Source organism: Cnephaeus nilssonii (assembly GCF_951640355.1).
Source record: "Cnephaeus nilssonii genome assembly, chromosome: 19".
Taxonomy (NCBI): Eukaryota; Metazoa; Chordata; class Mammalia; order Chiroptera; family Vespertilionidae; genus Cnephaeus; species Cnephaeus nilssonii.
This window is the reverse complement of record NC_137090.1, coordinates 283,000-309,373: the sequence shown is the minus strand read 5'-3', so window position 1 is coordinate 309,373 and position 26,374 is coordinate 283,000. Positions and strand designations below refer to the sequence as shown.

General features: G+C 51.8%; 2 protein-coding genes and 1 pseudogene across 4 annotated transcripts in view; all 3 read left to right on the top strand.

Moving 5' to 3' along the window:
- The first annotated feature begins 475 nt into the window (after positions 1–475).
- FN3K (fructosamine 3 kinase) lies at positions 476–7,884 on the top strand. Of its 2 annotated transcripts, none has more exons than XM_079797753.1 (6): positions 476–746; positions 1,844–1,995; positions 2,840–2,931; positions 3,297–3,379; positions 5,634–5,756; positions 7,240–7,884. In XM_079797753.1, exons 1-6 carry the CDS (start codon positions 606–608, stop codon positions 7,519–7,521), a joined length of 873 nt encoding a protein of 290 aa, XP_079653879.1. In that variant the 5' UTR covers positions 476–605; the 3' UTR covers positions 7,522–7,884. The 2 variants fall into 2 exon arrangements, with proteins under 2 accessions (XP_079653879.1, XP_079653878.1); XM_079797752.1 differs by having other exon boundaries at positions 7,061–7,525.
- A 1,545-nt stretch (positions 7,885–9,429) lies between these two features.
- TBCD (tubulin folding cofactor D) overlaps positions 9,430–26,374 on the top strand; it is a 102,566-nt gene continuing 85,621 nt past the window's right edge. The window contains exons 1-6 of the mRNA XM_079798159.1: positions 9,430–9,820; positions 11,842–11,892; positions 12,576–12,673; positions 14,360–14,461; positions 16,143–16,289; positions 18,173–18,228. Coding sequence (XP_079654285.1) covers positions 9,625–9,820; positions 11,842–11,892; positions 12,576–12,673; positions 14,360–14,461; positions 16,143–16,289; positions 18,173–18,228 — 650 coding nt within the window. The 5' untranslated portion in view covers positions 9,430–9,624. The remainder of the gene's footprint in view (positions 9,821–11,841; positions 11,893–12,575; positions 12,674–14,359; positions 14,462–16,142; positions 16,290–18,172; positions 18,229–26,374) is intronic.
- LOC307114382 (V-type proton ATPase 16 kDa proteolipid subunit c-like) lies at positions 23,617–26,170 on the top strand (annotated as a pseudogene). The gene has a single exon. The product of its transcript is annotated as a V-type proton ATPase 16 kDa proteolipid subunit c-like (transcript).

The following is a 26,374-nucleotide window of genomic DNA, read 5'->3' as shown; positions in this document are numbered from 1 at the left end:
GCCTGGCAGGACGTGGTTGAGAGCCCCAGCCTTGTGTGGTCAGTGGGAGACCTAGCCAGGCCTCAGACTGGGCCTCTCCAGGGCTGTGTCCCGTACCCTGCTGAGTGGGAGGGGTTCACGTCCTGGGAGGCTCCTGGAACCTCTGTGCAGGGAGGTCAGGCCCTGCCTCTAGGGCCCCTTGAGCGCCCCCAGTGGGTGAACCCCCAACCTGGACTGTCCAGGTACACTAACTGCAGTCCCATGGGGAGAGCGCCGCCCCGCTTCTGTCCCCCCTTGGGAGACGTCCTCTCTCTACCCTCCCCCCTCTCTTCCTCCCTCCTCTTCCTCCCTCCCTCCTCTCCCTCCCTTTCCCGCCTCCCTTCCCTTCCCTCCCTCCCCCGCTTCTCCCTCCTCACCCCTCCTGGGAGGCGGAGCCTGGGAGGCCGGAGCCCGGGCGTTCAGAGCTCGCTGGCCCCGCGGACCAGTCCCAGTCGCCTTCCCCGTGCGCAGCGGCCTTGGCAGCGGCAAGCTCGCGTCCCTGGCTGGGCAGTCGGCACCATCCTGGGTCCCTCTTCGCGTCCCCCTGGCCTCCCCTGGTCCCCGTGTTCCGAGTGTCCCCCGCCCCCATGGAGCAACTGCTGCGCTCTGAGCTGCGCACCGCGACCCTGCGCGCCTTGGGGCGCTCTGGCGGGGGCTGCATCAGCGAGGGGCACTCCTACGACACTGACGCTGGGCCTGTGTTTGTCAAGGTCAACCGCAGGGCTCAGGTGCGGGGACTGGAGAGGGGGAGAGGGTGGGGATGGCGTGGAAAGGGGAGAGGGGGCGGATAGAGGGGATGGGGCGCGCGGAAGGGGACGCGGGGCAGGGGGCGCGGGCACGGATGGCCTTTCCTGCGTCAGGCCTGGCGCCACTGACCCGGGGCAGCCAGTGGCCTTGAACCGGACACCTGCAGGCCACAGGGTTCGAGCATGTTCTGCGGGATCCCCTGCGGGATTTCACCCGCTGCAGGATTAATTCTGGTCCTTTTACCTCCGTTGTTTGGTTTAATGTCTCCACCCACCAAGCATGGGGGAGGGGAGGCTTGGAGACTGGGCTGCTCCCGTCCTCTTCACCCGGTGTGAAGAGGCAGGGAGGAAGCCAGGACCCCAGGCACCCCAAGGGCCAGACAGACTCCAGTCCCCTCTACTCACAGGCCCTGCTTGTGTTTGGATCTGGTTTTCATCCCCGGCTTACCCTATTTCTGTTAAATACACACGGATAAAACACTTTACAAGCGGAGAGAGTTAGCCCGGCCGGTGTGGCTCAGTGGTTGAGCGTCGACCTATAAACCAGAAGGTCATGGTTCAATTCTCCCTCAGGGCACATGCCTGGTTTTCAGGCTCCATGCCAAAAGTGGGGCGTGCAGGAGGCAGCTGATCAATGATTCTCTCTCATCATTGATGTTTCTTTCTCTCTCTCCCTCTCCCTTCCTCTCTGAAATCAATTTCAAACAAAACAAAAAACCAAGTGGAGAGAGTTAGCTACAGTGCATGTACCCAGCAGTGGTGGGGTGCTGCCTGTGGGCTGGAGGGGTCCAGAGAGACCCCTTTGGACACCCTGCAGCACTGTCCACGGCCGGGTGGACAGGGGGTGGGGGCTGATCCAGCATCCCTGCTCTGTGGGCACCAGAACTGTTGAGGAGTCTGATTTCAGAACCCAAATGTCTCAGAATGATAAGCCCCACCCACAGGAACCCATTTTCAGTAACTGGTGGTCCTGGGTGCTTATGATCCCATGCGGTGGCTTCTGTGGAGGGCTGTGAGCCACAGCCTGGCTGCAGAGACCCCTGCTGGAGTGGGAGCTCATGGTGGTGTTCTGGACACAGGCCCGGCAGATGTTTGAGGGGGAGGTGGCAAGCCTGGAGGCCCTCCGGAGCACGGGCACGGTGCGGGCCCCTCGGCCCATCAAGGTTATCGACCTGCCCGGGGGTGGGGCAGCCTTCGTGATGGAGCACCTGAAGATGAGGAGCTTGAACAGGTAAGAGAGAGACAGAGAGAGAGTGTGTGTGTGAGAGAGAGAGAGAGAGAGAGTGTGTGTGTGTGTGTGTGTGTGTGAGAGAGAGAGAGAGAGAGAGAGAGAGAGAGGGAGCAGCCTCTTGCTGAGCTGCCCACATAACTAGGTGGAGTTACCAGGGGCAGGGTTCCCACCTGTCATTCTTTTTTTCTTCTAGTATATCTTATTGATTTCAGAGAGGAAGGGAGAGGGAGGGAGAGAGAAACATCAATGATAAGCCTGGCTGGCCTGGCTCAGTGGTTGAGCGTCAACCTATGAACCATGGTTTGATTCCCGGTCCGATTCCTGGTCTGGGCACATGCCTGGGTTGTGGGCTCAATTCCCAGTAGGGGGCGTGCAGGAGGCAGCCAAGCAAGGATTCTCTGTCATCACTGATGTTTCTCCCTCTCCCTCTATCTCTGAAATCAATAAAAAAATATATTTAAAAAACCCCCAAAACTGGGAGATGGTTTTTTGTTAGTTGTTTGTTTGTTTTTATAGCAAAGGTGGAAATTTATTGAAGAACAAGCTCAGACTCCCATGTGGGGAGGGGGAAAGAGTCCGCTGGGAGATGGTTTTTAACTTAACGTTACCTTTTGAACATTTGTCTTGTAATTCTCAGTACTTCCTAAAGCTTCTGTTGATGCCTACCTGCTTCCCCACTCTTGGTGATTTTACACTGTTTTTTGGAAAGGGTCGCTGCCTGCCATTCATTTTTCACTTGTTTCATGGAAAGTAGTTTTTAGGTATTAAAATATTCCTAAAATAGAACGTGCTGGCAGATTGTTGCTATTTCTTATTTTAATGGCTGCATTTCTTCTCTCCGCAGTCAGGCTTGGAGACTTGGAGAACAGGTGGCAGATTTGCACCTTTACAACCAGAAGCTCCGGGACAAGTTGAGGGAGGAGGCGAACACAGTGGGTGCGTTCAGATTGCCTTCGTGCGCCCTTGACCCAGTGGCATCCACCCTGGCCTGGTGCCCAGGGTGACATTTCCGTAACAGGTTGGATTGCACGCCATCTCCCTCTACACTCAGTGGGAAAATGCGATTGTGAAGTAGGAATTTGATGGAGTCGATAAGCAAGTAGAATTGGTTCCTGACCTCTTTTATACCCAGCCCTGCCGTCTGTGCTGAGGCTGTGTCCTGGCTGACTCACGTGCTAATTGCTAGTGGGAGTGGTACATTCTCATATCACACACATTCCAGCAGGGCAGCCAGGCCTGTCCTGACTCTCTGTCGGGGTCTGGCATTTAAAAGGAAGGACCACATCTCTTCCTGTTGATAGGCCGGAGGGCCGAGGATGCTGAGCCCCAGCCTGTGACCAAGTTCGGCTTCCACACGGTGACGTGCTGTGGCTTCATCCCGCAGGTGAGTGCCGGGGTTCGGATGCACGTGCTTGCTTAGCTGAGGGCCGCTCCCTACACCCTCATGTGGGGCACCCCTTCCCTTGTAGTGACAGGGTGCCAGTCCTGGTGCACCAGGGAGATGGACCACCTGATTCCTAAAAGCAAAGGGTGAGCTGTGATACCTGGGGTGAGGGCGTTGAGCTTGGTGGTGGGAAGCCGTGGGGCAGGTGGAAGAGCATTCTAAGCAGAGGGAACAGCAGGTGCGAAGGCCATATTTCAGGAGGGCACAGGATGAATGGAGCCAGCAGTCATAGTGGTCCCAACAAACGTGGCTGAGTGTGGCTTGTCCTGCTTCAGATGTTGAGTTGAAGAGCTGCGGGGTCTCCAAAGACTTGGTTGACCTCATACAGTGGCTTTTCAAGAACCCTAAGGTCTGAAGTAGATGAGAAGGGATGGTCTGTGAGGGGCACAGATAGCCCTTGCGTGTTTCTTCAAACTACAGGATCAACAAGCCAACTTAGGTCAGCTGCAGCTCAGCCAGGAAAGGGGGATGGGAGGACAACCAGGCCCACCTCCTTGTGCTAGGACAAGAAGGCCCTAGGACAGTGGTCGGCAAACTGCGGCTCGTGAGCCACATGCGGCTCGCGAGCCGCAGTTTGCCGCTCTGTTGACTAATGAGTTTGCCGACCACTGACCTAGACTCTCGATTCCAATAATTACAGGCTGTTGTTGTTCCTTGTGATTAAGCCCCTATCCCAGTGGTCGGCAAACTCATTAGTCAACAGAGCGGCAAACCGCGGCTCGCGAGCCGCAGTTTGCTGACCACTGCCCTAGGACTTATTTCACTTAGCATGATACTCTCCAGGTCCCTCCATGCTGTCTCAAAGGATAAGAGATCCTTTTTTCCTGCTGCATAGTAGTCCATGGTACAAATGTGCTACATCTTTTTTAAATCCACTCATGTATTGATGGGCACTTGGCCTGTTTCCAGATTGCTGTGTTCTTTTATTTATTTACTACAGGCCCAGTGCATGAAATTCGTGCATGGGGCCAAAACCGGTTTGGCTCAGTGGGTAGAGCGTCGGTCTGCGGACTGGAAGGTCCCAGGTTCGGTTCCGGTCAGGGGCATGTACATTGGTTGCGGGCACATCCCCCCCGGTGGGGGGTGTGCAGGAGGCAGCTGGTCGATGTCTCTCTCTCATCGATGTTTCTAGCTCTCTATCCCTCTCCCTTCCTCTCTGTGAAAAATCAATAAAATATATTAAAAAAAAAAAGAAAGAAAAAAAAAGAAATTCGTGCATGGGTAGGGTCCCTAGCAGCTGCTGGCTGCCAGCCGGGGCGCTTCCCTTCCCCCGGCTGCCTGCCGCCCACCAGCCCCATCCCTGGTCAAACTCCTGGTCAAGGGGACCATTTGCATATTAGGCTTTTGTTATATAGGATTTATTTATTTTAATTTATTAGTTTTATTTATTTTACTTTAATAAGTACTATAATATCATAAATAATACATATGAAATTATGAACACATTGCATTCAATTTTATTATTATTATTTGGTGGCAAATAGCTCTTTGCATCTCTCTCTTTTTAAAAAATATATTTTATTGGTTTTTATACAGAGAGGAAGGGAGAGGGATAGAGAGTTAGAAACATCAATTAGCTGCCTCCTGCACACCCCCTACTGGGGATATGCCTGCAACCAAAGTACAGCCCTTGACCGGAACCAAACCTGGGACCCTTCAGTCTGCAGGCTGACGCTCCATCCACTGAGCCAAACCAGTTAGGGCTGCATCTCTTTTTTTTAAAAAAATATTTCTTTATTGTTGAAAGTATTACCTATGTCCCCCTTTTCCCCCCATTGACCCTCTCCAGCCTGCCCAGGCCCTCACTGCCCCCTGTTCTCTGTGTCCATGGGTCATGCATATATGCATACAAGGTCTTTGGTTGATTACCTCCCACCCACCCTCTGAGGCTGTGTTCTTTTAGTGCTTGATCCAGGGCAGTGGTCAGCAAACTCATTAGTCCACAGAGCCAAATATCAACAGGACAACGATTGAAATTTCTTTTGAGAGCCAAATTTTTTAAACTTAAACTTCTTCTAACGCCACTTCTTCAAAATAGACTCGCCCAGGCCGTGGTATTTTGTGGAAGAGCTATACTCAAGGGGCCAAAGAGCCGCAGTTTGCCGACCACGGGACTAGGGTTTAGGCAAATCACGTGTATAACTGCCCTGTGACCACCACCTGCAGCATCCGCCTCCTTTCCCTTGCTGCGCAGGTGAATGAGTGGCAGGACGACTGGTCGACCTTCTTCACCCGGCACCGGCTCCAAGCGCAGCTGGATCTCATTGAGAAGGACTATGCTGATCGAGAGGCACGAGATCTCTGGTCGCAGCTACAGGTGGGCACAGCAGGTATTCTCTGAGAGAGGGGCTGTCCCCCTGTGAGCCACCACATCTATGTGGGGCCCTCTGGAGTTGGGACCACTGAGCCCTGGAAAGGAGCTGGTCCAGTCCAGGACACATGGCGCCTCTTGGCCTGATGGGGACACGGGGAAGGGAGTGGGACCTGAGGACGTACTCTCGGCCCCTGAGTGTACCTCTGACCCCCGAGGCCACTGGGTTCTTAAACCTCAGACTTTGTTCATGTGAAACACAGCTACTGGGATCATAAATGGTGGCATTTACTATTACTTTCTTGCCCACTTTTACCCTTTTCTGCATGAATGTTTTACGTCTTAGAGCAGATGTGGGCAGAAGATGCCTGAGGGACTGGTTTCAAAGCAATACCCAAAATGTGAAAAACAGAACTCTCAGGTCAATCTAGAGCATGCATTGAAGAACTATTATTGGGGGGACCAGGACAGATATGTGATACCTTGATCAATAAAGAAATTAAAAAAAAAGAAGAAGAACTATTATTTAACTCTTTAAAAAAATATATTTTTTATTGATTTCAGAGAGGAAGGGAGAGGGAGAGAGAGAGATAGAAACATCAATGATGAGAGAGACTCACTGATCAGTTGCCTCCTGCACGCCCCCTACTGGGGATGAAGCCTGAAATGGAGTCTCAACCACTGAGCCACACCCTCTGGGCTTATTTAACTCTTTTTTTTTTTTTTTAAATATATTTTATTGATTTTTTTACAGAGAGGAAGGGAGAGGGAGAGAGAGCTAGAAACATCGATGAGAGAGAAACATCGACCAGCTGCCTCCTGCATACCCCCCACCGGGGATGTGCCCACAACCAAGGTACATGCCCTTGACTGGAATCGAACCTGGGACCTTCCAGTCTGCAGACCGACGCTCTATCCACTGAGCCAAACCGGTCTCGGCCTTATTTAACTCTTCAATGAAGTAACCGATGGGATACAAAAGAGGTGTGATGTGAAATAAAAGAACAGTGGAGAAAGTTTGCTAAGTTAGGTACAAAAGAAAAAAAATACCTTCACTCAGGTTATACAGTTCAGGTTTCTATTCTACAGGAGATAAAACCATCACCCCTGGGGTTTGACACCGTATGTAAATCATTAGTGTCATGGAGCTTCGGGCCCGAGTCTAGTCGATAGTGAGACCAAGTTCCACTGCCCTGGGCTTGCTTCGACACTGAACAAACACGAGGCCATCTTTGCCACCGTTCCCCGTGTTGCATGAGGAAACCGTGGCTCACAGTCCCATAACGGTGTGTCCGATATTATTTCCTTAGGTGAAGATCCCAGATCTGTTTAGGGGCCTAGAGATTGTCCCCGCACTTCTCCACGGGGATCTCTGGTCAGGAAACGTGGCCGAGGACAACTCGGGACCCCTTATTTACGACCCAGCGTCCTTCTATGGCCATTCTGAGTTTGAACTGGCAATTGCCTTGATGTTCGGTGGCTTCCCCAGGTCCTTCTTCACCGCCTACCACCAGAAGATCCCCAAGGCTCCAGGGTTCGACCAGCGGCAGCTGCTCTACCAGCTCTTCAACTACCTGAACCACTGGAACCACTTTGGGAGGGAGTACAGGAGCCCGACCCTGGGCACCATGAGGAAGCTTCTCAAGTAGCAGCCCACCCGTGTCCCGGCCCGCCTGCCCGCCCGCTTAGCAAACACCAGGGGCAGCAACAGCAGAGGCGGCTGCAGGGGCTAATAAAGCCAGTGGGGGCTTCGGGGACGGAACTGCTGTGAGTCCTAACTGAGTCTCCACCCTCCATGCACTTGGGCTAGTTTACAGGGTGCCCAGACCACCCGAAAGGGCTCCAAGGGGCTCTTGACATACCACAGCCTGGGGGATGTTTGAAGTTTGGATATTTTCATCGTAATTGTATAGAAACTCACATAGATTTGGGGTTTGCTTAGGCAGAAAATGGTGCCCCATCCTCCTGTTTTAGCTCAGGCAGTGTGGGGAACCATGAGTTGTGCCCCATGAGTTTTAAATATATTTTTATTGACTTCAGAGAGGAAGGGAGAGGGAGAGAGAAACATCAGTGATGAAAGAGATTCACTGACTGGCTGTCTCCTGCGCGCCCCCTACTGGGGATCAAGCCCACAACCCAGGCATGTGCCCTTGAGTGGAATTGAACCTGGGACCCTTCAGTCCGCAGGCCACCACTCTATCCACTGAGCCAAACCAGCTAGGGCTAAAATATATTTTTAATATATAGTTTAATATATTGATTTCAGAGAGGAAGGGAAAGGGAGAAAGAGAGAGAGAAAAACACACACACATCGATGATGTGAATCATCTATTGGCTGCCTCCTGCACACCCCACACTGGGGATTGAGCCTGCAATCCAGGCATGTGCCCTGACCAGGAATTGAACCGTGGCCTCCTGGTTCTTTGGTTGATGCTCAACCACTGATCCACACCAGCTGGGCTGTGCCCCACTTCCTAAGCAGCCTCTCTGGGGCTGAGTGAGGGGGCTTCAAGTTCACCCTTAAGGTGAGACAGATGCAAGGAAGGGCCCCCAATGTTGTGGGGACTGGCATTTGGGCTGCAGCCACTGCCCAGCCTCTCTACTTCTCCCCATTTTGCAGCCAGTGTGTTTTCCTCTGGATAAAGAGGAGGCGGAAGGCTGGGAGAGAGCCTTGGGCAGTGGGGTGTGCCCCACAGCTGGGATGTCCGTGGTGTTCAGGGGGTTGGGATGTCCACACGGCCTGCTGGTTCAGGATGTCAGGGCTGTCACGGTTGAAGGTCTCTGCCTGGGGACAGGCGGTGCCTGCAGGGTCTCAGGGCATCATGGCCACCTGTGTGTGTGTCTCTAAAGTCAGAGGACCACGTGTTTACTACTTCTGGAAAAATTACCCATTCATTCGCACAGCGCCCAAATGTCCCTTTTCTGTCTAGTGCGACTGTAGACTCTAGCGGGATTCGTTCCCAACGCAGACACCGGAGCCTGTTGAAAGCTTTCTAGAAAGAAGTCCACCCCGAACGCTTCCTTCCAAACACCTGACGGTCTCAAATACAAGCTGCCATCGTGGGCAGAGCCAGGGAGACCCCCGACCCCGCCCCACCCTCAGGCCCAGAGCCCTGGACTCCGCCCCCTCCACGGGCCCAGACCCCCCATTGACTCCGCCCCCTTCGCCGGCCCAGGCCCACATTGACTCCGCCCCCTCCACGGGCCCAGATCCCCCCATTGACTCCGCCCCCTTCGCCGGCCCAGACCCCCGTTGACTCCGCCCCTTCCACGGGCCCAGGCCCCCCATTGACTCCGCCCCCTCCACGGGCCCAGGCCCCCCCTCCATTGATTCCGCCCCCTTCGCCGGCCCAGACCCCCCATTGACTCCGTCCCCTCCACGGGGCCAGACCCCCTCCATTGGCTCCGCCCCCTTTGCCGGCCCAGACCCCCCCCCCGTTGACTCCGCCCCTTCCACGGGCCCAGGCCCCCCCCATTGACTCCGCCCCCTTCGCCGGCCCAGACCCCCCATTGACTCCGTCCCCTCCACGGGGCCAGACCCCCTCCATTGACTCCGCCCCCTTCGCCGGCCCAGACCCCCGGTTGACTCCTCTCCCTCCACCGGCCCAGACCCGGACCCGCTCGGACTCCACTGCGCACGCGCCCCGGCTGCAGGCCTTCTGGGCGCGGTTCTCCCGGCCCCGCCCCCGCTCCTCGCTCTGACGGCCGGCGCGCGCCGTAGCGGGACCAGCGCGTGAGGTCGGAGGTCACAGGGCGGGGTCTGCGTCGGCCCCTCGCTTCGCGGCTCCCTCGTCCGTCTCAGCCTAGCCGCCACCGCGCCGTCCGCGCTTGCATCCCGCTGACTTACCGCGGCGGCTCCGCCTCAGCGCCGAGGATGGGCGTGGATCAGGAGCCGGCCGCGGGCGCCCCGGAGGACTCGCCGGAGGACTCGCCGGAGGACGGGGCCCCGGCCCGCGGCGGCACCTTCGAGGCTTTCGGCGACAGCGCGGAGACGCGCGCGCTGCTGGGCCGCCTGCCCGAGGTGCTCGGGGACTGCGCGGCGCGGGAGAGCGCCCTGCAGCGGTTCCGAGGTGCGTGCGGCCCGAGTGCCGGCCCACGCGGGAGGCGGGCGGGAATCGGCCCTGGCGCGGCCCTGGGTGCGCGCTCTGGGGCGGGACCCGTGACCGCCTCGGCTGCTGGCGGCACCGGCTCCCGGACACGCCCCCGCCGCCCCCCCCCCCCGCCCCGGGAGAGCCCGTGCTGCGCACCATCTGGGCGAGGACGCGGGGTGGTCCTGGGGGCCGAACCCCCCTCCTGGGGCCGCACCCCGCCCTGCGGCCTCAGCCGGGGCCACAGCCAGGGCAGGGAGTGGGAGCGCGAGTGGGTGGGGAGCGGCAGGTGCGCAGCAAAACCCTCCGCAGCCGCAAACAGTCCCAGCCCACCCTCCCGGAGCCGAGTTAGGGAGGGAAGCTGTCCGTTACTTTGCAGAAGGCTCCCTGGCTGCAGCTCACGGGGAGGGACAGGGTGGCGCTGGGCCGGCTGGGCCTGGTGCCCGTCCCGGTCCCTCGTTCCGGTGCCCGCGGAGCGGTGTGCCCTCCTGGCCGGCTGAGGTGCGGCGGCGCCTGGGGTGCCTGCGGGCTGGTCCCCGGAGGACAGGAGTCCCCTGAAGCCCACCCAGAGCCTCAGCACGCCCGCAGGGATGTCTCCCCCCGGTTAACGGACTCACCTCTGGCGTCTTTTTATTTTTATTGGTTTCAGAGAGGAAGGGAGAGGGAGAGAGAAACATCAGTGATGAGAGGAAATCATGGCCTGGCTGCCTCCTGCACGCCCCACACTGGGGATGGAGCGGGCATGTGCCCTCACCGGGAATTGAACCTTGACCTCCTGGTTCAGAGGGCGATGCTCAACCACTGAGCCCCGCCGGCACCTCCTGTGTCTTCTCCGCACTCCGCCTGCTGTCACCGGACCCCGGACCCCGCAGAACACAGCTCCGGTCACGGAAGGCGCAGGGCTTTGTGCGGCCTGCAGTCCCGGGGACACCCCAGCAGACAGGCCGGGGAGCCCCGTGCAGGAGCCTCTTCAGGGAGCGTGGGGTGGTGGGCAGCGCTCATGGCGGGGTCCTGAGTCTGCAGTTTTGTCTGTCTTGGATAATGAAACGGTTCCTCAGGACCCCAGAGCTCGTGACCTAGGGTTTTGTGTAATTCAGTAAAACCACGTTTGTGGGCCTCGGAGTTCACGCGAGGGGCTCTGTGGCCGGCTGCGTGGAAGCAGCATGTGCTTAGGGCCTCAAACTTTTTAAACAGGGGGCCAGTTCACTGTCCCTCAGACCGTGGGAGGGCCGGACTATAGTTTAAAAAAACTATGAACAAATTCCTATGCACACCGCACACATCTTATTTTGAAGTAAAAAAACAAAACGGCAAAAACACCCGCATGTGGCCCGCGGGCCGTAGTGTGAGGACGCCTGGTTAGGCGCTTGGTCCCCACCAGGATTCGAACCCAGGGACCCAGTGCCCGTGCGTGAGTCTGTGGCTGTCAGGCGGGGGGGTCAGCACTAACAGGATCTTGTGTACAGAACTGTCTGGAGGGTGAGGCGGGTGTCCAGGGCCCAGGGAAAGCCCCTCTCCCATTCCTGGGAAGTGGTCACATGTGGAGGTGTGTGCAGGTGAGGTGGCCATTGCCTCTGGTAGCAGTTGCGCCTTCCGGGAGGAGTAGAAACCAGGCCGCCTGGTGTGAACTAGGCTCTGCGGTGAGGCTGGGAGGGGCTGGGGGCACGTGGGGATAAGGAGATCTGCCAGTTGGCGCAGCGTGACTGCCCCTGGCTGGGGAATGTTGGAGGGGACCTTAAAGGAGCAGAAGGTGTGTTTAATGAAGGGAGAACTAAGCGGGGCTGTAGAAGAAGGTCTGAGGAGGGGGAAGAAGGCCCCGGGAGGAAGGTGTGCCCAGCAGGCCAAGAGCAGGAGGCCGGGATGCAGTGGCCGCGAGGCGCTCACCCGGGTGTCCTGTGGCCTTGGGAGCTGCATGGGCTGGGGCCCGGGAGGGAAATGGAGGGTTCTGAGGCGCCTGTGCATGTTGGTCTTGGTGATGTTAACGCTCACATTCTTGTCTTTAGTGATAATGGACAAGTACCAGCAGCAGCCTCACCTGTTGGACCCACACCTTGGTAAGAATAGGCTGCTGACTCTGATTTTGGCCATCCACTTCCTGATGACCACAAAAGCTTTGGTGCTCGCGCAGGCTTGTGTGCGTGTGTGTGCCTGCTTGCCAGCAGAGGGTGTCAGGATGCAGTGCCTGGGTCTTACTTGTTAGCAGGGCTGTGAGGTTTAAAGATGTGAACCGGGAATGTGTAGGCAGGAAGAGTCAGCCTTATTGTGCACACCTGTGACTTCTAAAAAGTGGACTGGTGCTGTTCTTGAAGTAACCGAAAGGTTTTGTAGAAGGTAAGCTTTCTGAACTGTCGCAGGCGAGAGCCTAATCCTTGGTTGATAACCTGGCTGGGGGAGATATTAGCTATGGGCTTGTCATATATGGCCTTTACTATGCTGAGATATGTTCCCTCTATTCCCACTTTGTTGAGAGTTTTTATTACAGAATGATGCGGAATTTTGTCAGATGCATTTTCTGCATCTGTTGAGTTGATCATGTCCTTACTGATTTTCTTCTCACCCGTTCTATTAAATCTGAGAGGAGTATAGAAGTCTTTAACTATAGTTACAGGTTTGTCAAGTTCTCCTTTCAGTTGTCAGTTTTTGCTCTGTAATTTGCCTAAATTAACCCCTTTTTCCTTGGGCATTTTGTTTTAATGTTTAATTTTATAGCAAATGTTTTGTATCTCTTTTTCTCTAGAATGGATGATGAACTTGTTGTTGGAAATAGTGCAAGATAAGACATCTCCAGCTGACCTCGTACATCTGGCTTTTAAATTTCTTTACATCATCACCAAGGTAACATTTGCATTGCACTTTATAGTTGACAGAACACTCTTTAAACTTTGTTTTTGTTTTTTTAAAAATATATTTTATTGATTTTTTACAGAGAGGAAGAGAGAGGGATAGAGAGTTAGAAACATCAATGAGAGAGAAACATCGATCAGCTGCCTCTTGCACACCCCCCACTGGGGATGTGCCCGCAGCCAAGGCACATGCCCTTGACCGGAATCGAACCTGGGACCCTTGAGTCCACAGGCTGACGCTCTATCCACTGAGCCAAACCGGTTTCGGCTAAACTTTGTTTTTTTTTGACAACACTTTCTTAATATACCTGGTCCAGAAGTTACCTTCCAAAATGTTTTTTCTTGGGAAAGATGGTTTTCACACATAAATTGTGTGTTTTATTCCCCCCCTTTCTTTCTTTCTTTCTTTTTTTTTTTTTTAAAGATTTTTAATTGAGTTTTGGAGAGGGAGAGAGAGATAAAAGTAATGATGTGAGAGCCAGGTGTCCATTAGGTGCCTCTTGCATGCCCCTTACCGAGGGCTGAGCCTGAAACCAGGGCATGTGCCCTAAATGGGAATCAAACCAGCAACCTTTCAGTGCATGGGAAGACGCACAACCAACTGGGCCACACCGGCAAGGGCTATTTTCTCATTTCACCATATTTTTGGGGTCCCATATTTAGTGATCCAGGGGTTCTTTTGGCTGCAACAATGTCCAAGGTATTTATCATTTGCATTTGAGTAGATCAGGTACCACCTAACTAGAAATAGAGATAGAGAGAGAGAAATATACTGATTCAGAAAAGTTTTTTACAAGGAAAAAGCAAACAAACATGGAAACGAAAGTACTTCTCAAACTTTAATGTACAGGTGCGTTTCCTGGGGACCTTGTTCTAATGAAGGTTCTTCATAAGTGTGCCGGGGTGGGGCCTGATAGTCTGCATTCTAATAAGCTCCCAGGTGATGTCTGTGTGCTGGCCTGCACTTCCTGTTTGCATTTTCGCCATTGGAGTGATGCAGAGCCTCTCAGGGTGGGGTTTGTGGTTCTCTGGGCTACACGTTGCAGTGATGCCTGCTGTATGATGGACAGAGGCACGTGGCCAGTGAGGGTGCACACTTCTCTGCAGCTCGATGAGTCGTATCACTGTAATATGATGTAATTCTCTTTGATCACTGGGTGGCATAGGTGGTGATTTTTTACTTATTTATTGATTCGTTTTTATTTTTTAAATTTTATTTGTTTTTAAATATATTTTTATTGATTTCAGAGATGAAGCGAGAGGGAGAGAGAGATAGAAACATCAATAATGAGAATCATTGATTGGCTGCCTCTTGCACGCCCCACACTGGGGATTGAGCCTATAACCCGGGCATTTGCCCTGACCGGAAATCGAACCCACGACCTCTTGGTTCCTGGGTCACACTGGTCGGGCTACTTTATTTATTGATTTTAGAGAGAGAGGAAGGTGGGAGGGGGAAGAGAGAAACATCGATGTGTTGTGCACTTATTTATGCACTCATTGGTTGATTCTTGTACTAGTATGTGCCCTGACTGGGGATCCAACCTGTAACTTGGCTCTAATCAACTGAGCTACCTACACCAGCCAGGACTTGGTGGTAATTTTTGATGAGGAAAAAGATATTTTTTCTTTATTTTCTTAATTATATAATGAATGCCTTTTTTTTTTAATTGGGTAGGTTCGAGGATATAAAACATTTCTTCGTTTATTTCCTCATGAAGTAGCTGACGTGCAGCCTGTTTTAGACATGTTTACAAATCAGAACCCGAAGGACCATGAAGTGAGTATCCCTCGCCTCCTCCTCTTCATGTTCTCTCCTCTCCTCCTTTCTCCCCTTATTGGCTCCCCCCCTGCTCTGGCACCGTCATCTGCCTGTCTCGTTACGTTTTACCTTACTATACTGTTTAGTGTCACTCTTGTATTCTTTTGGCTTTCTCTTTTTTTACGTTTCTTTAAATTATCTTTTTTTTTTTTTTTTTAAATAATGCCTTTTATAAAGAAAAACGCTTAACACAGTGTGGTGATAACCCTGTTAACATCCACTTTTCTTTAACTTGAAATAGCCCTATGTGGAAAGTATGATGCTCAGTGAATGTCAGTCCTCCCCGGATGGGTCCCCTAGAACACCTGTAATTCCCCAGCACTGGGTGGTGACCATATGTGTGACGTGTCCCCACGGAAGTTCGTGGAGACCAGAACCATGGTTTCCGTGGGGACTGGTCTTGTAGGCACTCGGCTGAGCATATCCTGCCACCTCAGGCTCCCGGAGGAAAGCAGGTGTTCGGCGTAAGCCTCATGGTTTGTGCAGCCAATCTAGGCACAGTAGGTCCCCCTTGTCAGTGAGGGAACAGTGGGAACCCTCATGAAATCCAGGCCCCCTGATGGGCATGGTGGCTGCCCTGGACGCCCGCCTTTCGGAGGAGAGCAGCCAGGCCTGCGGAGGGAGCACTCCTGTGCCCGTTGCATTCAGAAGAGCCCACAGTTACAGCCACAGCTCGAAGGTTTTGGTGCGAAAGTGCCCCATGTTCGTTGAAGTCTTGGGTGAGCCTTTCCTGCTCTCCTTGGCTTTTTTCTTTTAATATATTTAAAAAAAATTTAAAATTGATTTCAGAGAGAGGAAGGGAGAGGGAGATAGAAACCTCATTGATAAAAATCATCGGTAGGCTGCCTCCTACACACCCCCTACCGGGGATTGAGCCCACACCCAGGAATGTGCCCTGACCGGGAATCGAACCCTGACCTCCTGGTTCCTAGGTCGATGCTCAATCACTGAGCCAGGCCGGCTGGGCTCCTCTGCTTCTTTTTTTTATTGATTTTTTACAGAGAGGAAGGGAGAGGGAGAGAGAGTTAGAAACATCCATCAGCTGCCTCCTGCACACCCCCCACTGGGGATGTGCCCGCAACCAAGGTACATGCCCTTGACCGGAATCGAACCTGGGACCCTTCAGTCCTCAGGCCGAGGCTCTATCCACTGAGCCAAACCGGTTAGGGCTCCTCTGCTTCTTGCAGAGAAGGTGATTCCAGGGCCAAATTTGAGTCTTGCTTCAGTGACTGCTGAAATTCTGGGCACTTGTCTTTGATTGGAAGTTGAGAATTTTTTTTCTCGTCTTCTGTTTTTATGTGCTTCCTACTTTCTCAAAAGGCTGATTGCATGCTGAAGAGTGCCAGTGAAGAAAAGCTGTCATACTGATGTGTTATGATTTTCCTTTGTCCACTTGGCTGTTTTTTTGGTCTGCTGTGGTAGCCAAGTTTGCATGAAGAAGGTGTGTGTAGTATGGTGGGGTATAGGGAAGTCAGGGGAGGAGCTAGCGATGGTGTGAACCCCAGGCTCAGGTCAGTGGCGTTTGAGGGGCCTGGATGGGCATTGAGTGGGCAGGGAGGGTACCAGGTTTGTGATCGGGGCATGTGGGTTACCTCCTTCCTTTACACAGGAATCGTGTTATTTTGGTTTAACTCCTTAGACTTGGGAGACCCGCTACATGCTTCTCCTGTGGCTCTCCATGACCTGCCTGATCCCTTTCGATTTTACACGCCTTGATGGGAACCTTCACACCCAACCAGGGCAAGCGCGAATGTCCATAACCGACCGTATTCTCCAAATAGCACAGGTGAGTGTGGTTGTACTAGTAACTACAAAGTTAGTGCTCTTTTGTGCTCATGCTGTCTTGATATTAGAGTTTCCTTAGGTACACTCTTGACACTTCGATATTTCTGCAGTTGCTGTTACTATTTTTCAGAGGTAAAATTTCATTACTTATTACTTATTTGGAAATTGTGGTAATTCATATAGGGGTCAGAATGAATTATTTTAGCAAATTTTATTTCTTTGTAGATATTGCAAATACTCTAACCAAAATAATGACATGTAAGAGGTCTCAGGTGGCATTGGTAAGATAAAATAAAGGTTTATTTAAGTTTAAATCTTAATGTCATATTGATAATACATTGTAGAAAAACTAGAAAATAGAGAAGCTTCAAAGATAATAAAATCTCTCAAATTCTAGTGCCAGGAGATAACACTTGTATATAGTCTTCAAACATCTGATTGTGCATATTGATTATTATGTTATTTATCTACTGCTGCTTAAAGGCTTACCCTGAACTTGAGTAGTTGAACACATGCGTCATCTCAGACTCAGTGGGTCGGGACTCTGGGCTTGGCTGCTCCGCCTTCTGCGTGGAGGTCTCCCCGGGCTGCAGTCAGGCCCCTGGGGCAGGGCATGCTTCCGAGCTCTCCTGGTCTGTGCAGAAATCGGACCCTTGGGGCTGGTGGACCAAGGGCCTCCATTCTTTGTTGACGGTTCCATACCGCCTACCGCATGGCCCCCAACGGGACAGCTTATTCTGTCAAAGCCTGCAAGGCCAGGCTCTGCTGGCAAGACGCAGTCACAGGGATGCGTTACTGTCATGGGGTGAAGTCCACCTCCACCTCTCCCCACACATTCTCTCGGTTTGAAGCAAATAGTGTGCTTAACCCATCTGGGAGGGATTGCACAGGGTGCGAGTGCCCGCAGGCAGGACCAGGGGCCACCTTGCAGTCCGCGGCCTTACTTTCATACCAAGCATTCATTGAGCGCCATTGTGTGCAGACACTGGGCTGATGGCTTTTCACATATTAACTCATTTAATCCTTCTTAATGAGTCCGTTCACTGTTTTAATCATTTTGCTGAGGAGACAACAGCGTGGTCATTTCCTCATAACGGGATCCACCTTTGAACCCCGGCAGCTTGGCTCTGGAGCCTGTGCTTTTCACGGTGCTCCTCCCTGCCCGCTCCGGCAGGGCCTGGGCAGCACATCCTGAGTGTGTGTCAGGTGTCGCCCTCATAATCTTTAAGGGAAAGGAGCTCCATTGTGCCCAGTGTTAGTATGTTCTCTCACAGGTGGGCACTGGTTCTGGGTGAGCTCTGTCAGCAGCTGGTGCTGTGTCCTGGGCGGGATTGCCGGAGGAGGGCGGTTCGTTTGTAACCATTCGCACTGTGTGCGGTTCTCCAGAAAGCCTGCCCCAGAGAAAAGCTCTTTTAAGAGAGTTATTTGGAAAAGAGTTAGTTGAGATGAGAATTGGAAACCTCGAAGTTGGGCCTCCTAAGAAGAGCTAGTCGTTTGTATTAAACCCAGGGGCCCTTCTGTTTGCGTGAGGCCTCCTAACTGTCCTGATACTAAAGGCTCTCGGGTCCCACATGTGCCCTGTGGACACGGTGATTGTTACGGGGTAACACACAGTTCATTTTCCTGCTAGTTTTGCAAATGTCTTCCTAGGGCTCTGACACGCCGTGTGTGGTTTGGCGCTCGCCTGAGGTGAGCACAGCACTTAGCAGCGGCAGCTTTAGTTCAAGTTCAGAGAGGTTTGTGCAGCTTTGGCATTCGGCCTCTGTCTGTGAGCTTCATGCATTGGGCTCTCAGGAAGCTCCTGATTGCAGGACTGGCTGGCCAAGCAGCCTCCTTGGATTTATTCTGTGTGTAATGGCACCTCTCCTTTATGCTTTCTTGTAGTCCTACTTGGTTGTCAGTGACAAGGCGCGAGATGCGGCTGCCGTCCTCGTGTCCAAGTAAGTACCCAATTGCTTTCCTGCGGCCCTGTTGGTTGATGTGTGACTGCTGCCTTCTGAGGGGTTTATCTTACCCAAGAGGCCTGGTGCACGAAATTCGTGCACAGGTAGTGTCCCTAGGCCTGGCCTGCGATCAGGGCCCATGAGGTTCCCCACCTCCCTGCCTCCTCCTTCCCTTGCTGCCCGCGCACCGCCACAGCGTGGTTCCCTGCCTCCCGGCCTCCCCACCTCTTCCTTCCTTTGCTCCCTCAGCGCCCTGCCTCCGCTGCTGGTCACCCACCATGTTCCGTGCCGCCCCTTCGTGGTCAGCGCATGTCATAGCAAGTGGTCGAACTCCCAGTCTGCCAGTCAAACTCCCAAGGGGACAATTTGCATATTAGCCTTTTTTTTTTAAAAAAAAATATTTTATTGATTTTTTTACAGAGAGGGATAGAGAGTTAGAAACATCGATGAGAGAGAAACATCGATCAGCTGCCTCTTGCACGCCCCCTACTGGGGATGTGCCCGCAACCAAGGTACATGCCCTTGACCGGAATCGAACCTGGGACCCTTGAGTCCGCAGGCCGACGCCCCATCCACTGAGCCACACCGGTTTCGGCTGCATATTAGCCTTTTATTATGTAGGACAGGATACTGTGTTGCCTGTGTGTCTGTGTTGTCCCCTGGGTTGACGGGTCTGGGGAGGTGTTTTCTCTTCCCCAGTTCCGTCTCTGAGGAAGCACCAGTTGTTTGGGTGTGGGAGATTTGTGAACCTCATGACCACTGACAGTGCCAGTTAGGGGCTCACACAGGTCATCTGATGCTGGGTTAGGGTCTCACAGGTCACCTGTTATGATCTAGGGGCTCATCAGTCACCTGACAGTGGGCTGGGGTTCACAGGTTATCAGGTCCTGGGACAGGATGCACAGGTCACCCAACTATGGGTTAGTGGCTTACAGAAGTCCTGAGACTGGGTTATGGGTTCAAGGAGGCCACCTGATAGGCCCATCAGCTGAGATGAGGGCAGATTTAGAATAGGTGTAGCAGTTATACCTGGGCATGAGCTCACCTTTGGGGTGGTGGCACTTTGAAAGTCACTTAGAAAGCAGTTCACTGCAGATCATGAGCTGTGATTGGGTCATTGTGGCTTGGGATAAAAATCCCCAATCACCTAGGTTAACTAAACAATGGTCCAGGCCGCAAACAGATAGGATGGCTGTCTGATGAGCTGGGTAAGCCGACCCAGGCGGTGGGCCCAATATGTGCGGGAGCTGACACGTAAGGATGGAAGGACGCCGTTTTTTGAAATCTTGTATGACTTGGTATAAAATGTGCGTAGAGAAAATACATTAGGAAACTTGGCTTTTTTGGGTTTCCTCTATATTCGTGAAAGTTGGAAATTGGCTCTAAAAACTTGTGGATATTCTGATTGGGAAACGGGCCACACCTCACTTAGGGATTCCGGTTCACCTTATACTTATAGCCATGGCCTCCTTTTTCAACGTGGGAAGTGAAACACTTAATTCAGAGGGCACTGAGGGGCATTGGGAGAGAGATCTGTGAAGGCACTTGCTGAACCACAGAGGGTAAGAAGCCTGAAGGAAAGAAGCTGGTTTTAGGAGTGAGCTGCCTGAGACGCTTGCCAGACAGAGGCCCCGCGGCTTTGACAAGGACTGAAAGGCGGCCTATTGGTTTCTGATTGTAAAAGTGATCGTGTGTGTTTTGGAAAATAAAGAAGAGCACAAAATGCAAATAGAACTCGCATGTACTTCCATCTCCCCGAGATGGAACTGCTTTTGTCCTTTGTCCTGCCACTGTGTGTGGGCGCTTGTCTGCGGGCGTTTTGGTGCCCACGCGTGTCCGTACCAGGTGCCGACAGGCCTGGAGCTCCCTTCAGTCTTCGGCCTCATGGTCACGGTGTGAATGTGGTTTCTCCAACCTCCTGTGGCCATGTAGGCTGCTCTCCCGCCACTTGGTTAGTAAAATTAATACCGACGTGCACATCCTGCATAAAACTTTGTACTGTTCTGATTGATTCTTAAGGATGAGTTCCTAGAAGTGGAATGAGCATCATAGGTGTTTTAAATGATGTTATTGGAAAGGTTGAACAAACTGAAAGTCCCCTTTTCCCCATATTTACCAATACTGTGTGTGACTTTATGAATGAAAAATGTGTTTATTTGTTAGCAGAATTACTGAGGGTTGGGTAGATTTGTGCTGAACCTGACTTTGTGGAGTTTTGAGTCTGTGGGGTGGAGGAGGTGAATCCCTAAACCTTTTATTCCCTCCCTGATAGCCTCCAGGGGAAAGACACAGCAGAGACTCAGTCCTGGCATGGGGGCAGGTTCAGCCACTGATGGGACTCTCCCTCGCCATCTGGTGGTCAACAGGAGCAAGTGTTCCTTGTGGTCGGGTTTCAGCGCATTAAAATGCTCCAGCCAGTTTGCCAGGCTGCAGTGCAGCTCTGCTTTCAAGCTTCCTGGAAAGGGCGGGAGTGGGCATTGGATGAGGGCTTCAAGCTGCTCTAGGTTAACTCACCTCATAGCACGCATGCCCCAGGCTCCAGGCAGGTTCTGATCCACATATTTCTGTCTGTCTGTGTGTGGGTTGTTACAGTATGGTGATGGTGTGCAGGGTGGGTTGCTTGTGGCTTTTCTCCTCTGCCTGCTTATTTGCTGGTATTTTGCAGAGGGAGCTGCCTGTCGAATGAGGTCAGATGATTTCCCTTCACTACTGTAGTTCTGGAGCTTCCCGTTGCTCTTTACTAACTGAACCTGAAACGTCGGCTGTTTTATGTAGCTTGATGTTCTGTGGGTGCCAAGACATTTATTTATTTTTCTTTTTCTTTTTTAAAAAAATATATTTTATTGATTTTTTACAGAGAGGAAGGGAGAGGGACAGAGAGCTAGAAACATCAATGAGAGAGAAACATCGACCAGCTGCCTCCTGCACACCCCCCACTGGGGATGTGCCCGCAACCAAGGTACATGCCCTTGACCGGAATCGAACCTGGGACCCTTCAGTCCGCAGACCGACGCTCTATCCACTGAGCCAAACCGGTTTCGGCGATGCCAAGACATTTAGATTTGAGTGTTCTTTTATAGACACTTGTCAATGGAAACACATGACTTTATTCCTATTGATTACATCAATTTTAAAAGCAGATGATTTTGTTTAATTATAAAAGCAATCTGAGCTGTATGTAGGCAAGTTGGAAATTTTGGAACATAGACAATTAGGAAAACCCCACACACATTTGTAATTCTCGTGCACAGTACCTGTGTTGCATTTCTTTGTCTGCACTGCCATGGCATCGCCCATGCACGCAGTCTCATTGAGTAAGCATCCTGCTGTTACCTCACTTCACGTCACCATTGGTTAAACGGCTCTGTTCTGTCCCCTGTTGTCAGGTACTGAGAGCTGGTGAGGTTCAACACTTGTTTCTTGTCTTAGGCTTTACCTACCCGCGTTGTGACCTGATGTCTAATATCTGTGGGTTTCTTGGTGCATTTTCTTCGCCACTAGCTTGAGGTTCTACAGGTGTAGGGTGGGCTCTTTCCCCTAGGTGGTTGGTGGCCTTTTACTTTCTCCTTTGGACTCAAGTCTTACTTTTATTTTTCTTATAATAAATCTTTATTGTTCAGATTATTACAGGAGTTCCTCTCCCCCCCCATAGTTCCCCTCCACCTGATTCCCCACCCCACCCCACCCCACCCCCTTACCCCCCGCCACTGTCCTCATCCATAGGTGTAAGATTTTTGTCCAATCTCTTCCTGCACCCCTCAGACCCCTTCCCCCTGAGAATTGTCCGTCCCCGCCCTTTCTATGTCCCTGATTCTATTATATTCACCAGTCCATTCTGTTCTTCAGATTTTTTATTCACTTGATTTTTAGATTCACTTGTTGGTAGGTATGTATTTGATGTCTTTTTGTTGTTCATAATTTTTACCTTTACCTTTTTTTTTCCCTTCCTCTTCTTAAAGAATACCCTTCAGCATTTCATGTAATCCTGGTTTGGTGGTGATGAACTCCTTTAGCTTTTTCTTGTCTGTGAAGCTCTTCGTCTGACCTTCAATTCTGAATGATAGCTTTGCTGGGTAGAGTAATCTTGGTTGTAGGTTCTTGCTGTTCATCACTTTGAATATTTCTTGCCACTCCCGTCTGGCCTGCATAGTTTCTGTTGAGAAATCAGCTGACAGTCGTATGGGTACTCCCTTGTAGGTAACTAACTTTTTCTCTTGCTGCTTTCAAGATTCTCTCTTTGTCTTTTGCCCTTGGCATTTTAATTATGATGTGTCTTGGTGTGGTCCTCTTTAGATTCCTCTTGTTTGGAGTTTTGTGCGCTTCCTAAACTTGTAAGTCTATTTCTTTCACCAGGTGGGGGAAGTTTTCTGTCATTTCTTCAAATAGGTTTTCAGTATCTTGCTCTCTCTCTTCTTCTGGCACCCCAAAAATTCGGATGTTGGTACGCTTAAAGCCGTCCTAGAGGCTCCTTACGCTATCCTCATACTTTTGGATTCTTTCTTTCCACCTCTCTGGTTGGGTGTTTTTTGCTTCCTCATATTCCAGATATTTGGTTTGACTCTTCGGGTACGGTGATCTACAGTTGAGTTTCTGTATATTCTTTATTTCAGACAGTGTATGCTTAATTTCTAACTGGTCCTTTTCCATTTTTTTGGTATTCTCATTAAGGTCCTTGAAGGTCTCTTCAAGTTTCTCAGCGGTTTTTAGAAGATTCTTGAGTAACCTTATAAATGTGGTTCCGAACACTGTGTCGTCCAGTAGTTTACTTTCCTCCATCTCCTATTCGTGACATGCTTCGGTGTCTCTGCATTTTGGCTGCCTCCCTGTGTTGATGGAGTGGCTTTGTGTGGTCAGTGACCTATAGGGGCCGGTAGCTCAGCTTCCCCAATCACCCTAGGTGGTCACTCTTGGTACACCCCTTTGTGGGCTGAGTGCAAAGTCTTGTTGTAGTTAAGCCTTGATTGCTGTTGGTGCACTGGGAGGAATTGACCTCCAGGCCAATTGGCTGTGAGGACCCGCTGTGTCTATAATGGAAGCACTGCTGCGCTGGAGACATGCTTGTGGTACAGGGCTTGTTTGAGTGGGGCTTTGGTGCTCACTGAGTCCGCCTCCCGAATGTGTCACTTATGGATGTGAGGAGTTGAAATCTGGTGTCTCACACTGACCTCTAGGTACACTGGCTTCTGGATCTCCAATGGGGTGCAGTTCAGCTGCTGTCTGAGGCCACCCTGCAGGAGCTACAGCGAGAACTGCCGTTCTCTTCTCCCTGCTTGGAGCTTGGAGGCTTTGGAGCTGTCTGTACCGGGTTGCAAGTTTACTAGTTTAACCCTTTGCACTCGCTTGCTTTTTTCTCGATTCCTTTATTCTAATGCTAACCGTGTCGAGTCACACTCGACATCCGAGTGCAAAAGGTTAAACTCAGTTTTTCAGCGTTTGTGCCCTGATTGCTCCTGTCTCTTTCAGTCTAGCTGTAGAGGTTCCGCTCAGCCAGCTTTCCCGTGGTTCTGGGTGATAGACGTTCTGTCTTTTAGTTGTAGTTTTGGAAATTGTTGTGGACGGCAGCAGCCCAGATGTTTATCTATGCCGCCATCTTGGATCTCCTCAAGTTTTACTTTTAATATCAAAATGGTGCCCTGGCTGGTGTGATTCAGTTGGTTGAGCGTCATCCCATGTACTGATGGGTCACTGGTTCAATTCCCAGTCAGGGCACATGCCTGGGTTGCAGGTTTGATCTGTTGTTGGGGTGATTGTGGGAGGCAGCCGATTGATGTTCTACTCTCACATCAGTGTTTCTCTCTCCCTCTCTCTTAAAAAAACACACAACAAAAACATAAAAAAAATCAAAACAGTAACTTTCCCTTCTTATTTTAGTTATTTTTACTTTTAAGCTTGAAGTCTTATTAATAGATTTTATAAGTCATTTATGTTTTTCTGCTTTTTTGTTGTTTAACGTACAATTACTAACACATGTGGTTATACAATAGATCTTTCCCCTCACGGGTAACTTAGCACTGTTTTGTGAATATTTCACTTTTCCATAAATTTCTTTAAAAACACACAGTAAGTTTGAGCCTTAGCCGCCGTCTGATTGCTCGCCTTGCGCTCGCTGCCACCTGCCTGCCCGCCTCGCCCAGCTGGTTCTCGCCCACCTTGGCCTGCTGAGCTTGCCCCTGCCCCACTCGCAGACATGTCTGAGGTCAAGAGCGGTGGCCCCGAGTATGCCTCCTTTTTCGCAGTCATGGGTGCCTCAGCTGCTGTGGTCTTCAGCCCCTTGGGTGCTGCCTGTAGTACCGCCAAGAGTGGCACTGGCATCGCTGCCATGTCCGTCATGGCGACCAGAGCTGATCATGAAGTCCATCATCCTAGGGGTCATGGCTGGCATCATTGCCATCTGTGGCCTGGTGGTGGCAGTCCTCATTGCCAGCTCCCTGAATGAAGGCATCAGTCTCTACAGGAGTTTCCTCCAACTGGGCGCTGGCCTGAGTGGGACTCAGTGGGCTGGCAGCTGGCTTTGCCATTGGCATTGTAGGGGACACCGGCATGCGGGGCACTGCCCAGTAGCCCCAGCTATTCGTGGACATGATCTTGATCCTCAGTTTTGCAGAGGTGCTGGGTCTCTACGGTCTCATTGTTGCCCTCATCCTCTCCACAGAGTAGCTCCTCTCTAAGCCCACCAGCTACAGAATATGCCGTAAAGACCACCTTCCTCATCCCAGAAGGAACAGCCTGACACACATGCACGGGGCAGCTGCCCCACTCCCCCCAAGTAGTTGGTCTTGTAAATGCACAGTGGTGCCTATCGTCTGTTGCCCCCACCCATCCAGGTCCCTTGACCAGTGAGGATGGTGGCTTCTGGCCACCCCCACCCATTTACTTGCCGTAGAGTGCTCTGTGTATAGGGATGAATTTGAGTTGTCGTTTTCACTGGATGTTTATAAAGATTTGACCTGTTTGCACATCTGTGGAGCAGCCCTCCCGTCTCTCAGCTGTAATCATCTTTAGAGTGTTGCTTTGTGGGGTTACTGTGTGCTCTGAGGTTTTTTGTATGGAACCACTGTCCTCCAGCCCTAGCTGCGAGGCCATGAGCTGGGCCTGCCAGGCCCAGAGCCATGTCCAGTGAAATTCTCGGATGTGAAAAACAAACAGACAAACAGAAAACCACAGTAAGTTCTTCCACAGAATAGGGTTTGTCACCTTACCTTTGCTGTTGCCCTCTTAGACCAGGTTACTGAGTTACCAGCGTGTGGTCATAGTGCCACCGATGGTCCGGGGTGGCCGTCTGTCCCACAGATGCTTTGCCGAGACTTCCTTTGCTCCTCTGATACGTCTAGTTCTGTAGTTGAGGTTTTGCTGGTAATTGTTCTGGTTGCTCTTCTGGGGCTTATCTCTGAGATGCCCGCATGTGCTGGCTGAGCTCCGTGTGTGAGCAGGTGGGGCTGTGATTTCACTTCTGAAAGGGAGGAAGTGGAGGATTCAGAGGTCTTTGTGTAGAAGGATCCTGTTTCTATAAATGTGTATTTTTATCTGTGGGGTAGATATCTTTTCCATTTTTGTTTATCTGTGTCTTTGGGACCTCTCCTGTAAACATATTCCTTTTTAAAAATAGTTTATTGATTTTTAGGGAGAGGAAGGGGAAGGGAGAGAGAAACACCAATGTGAGAAGGCAAACTTGATTGGCTGCCTCCTGCAAGCCCCCTACCAGGTATCAAGCCTGAACCCTGAGCATGTGCTTCCATGTCGCTGGGGTCCACCATCCCTCCGTGTGTTCTGTGGGGCTGCTGAGGGAGTGTGAGGTCCTTACAGTGGCCTCCTTCTGACGTTCTCTGGTCACACGTCCCTGTGCCTCTTGGAGGCTGCACTGTCTCCCACCCTCCCCTTACTCAACTGTTTTCTTCATGTTATTTGCTTGTTTCCTATGTTTCTGCCCCCCGACTGCAAGCTCCCCTAGGAGGCAGGGGCTCAGCCTGAGCCAGAGTCAGAGCTGGGGGGTTGGCGTGTGGATGGGCTGGGGAGGAATAGAGTTCTTGGACTTCGGTGTGGGAGCTGGAGGGCGGCTGCCAGCCCAGACCAGGTGTATAAGAGGGTGGGGGAGAGCCAGCACACCCATCTGCGTCCTGAGGGTGGAGAGCTGAGCAGATGCCAG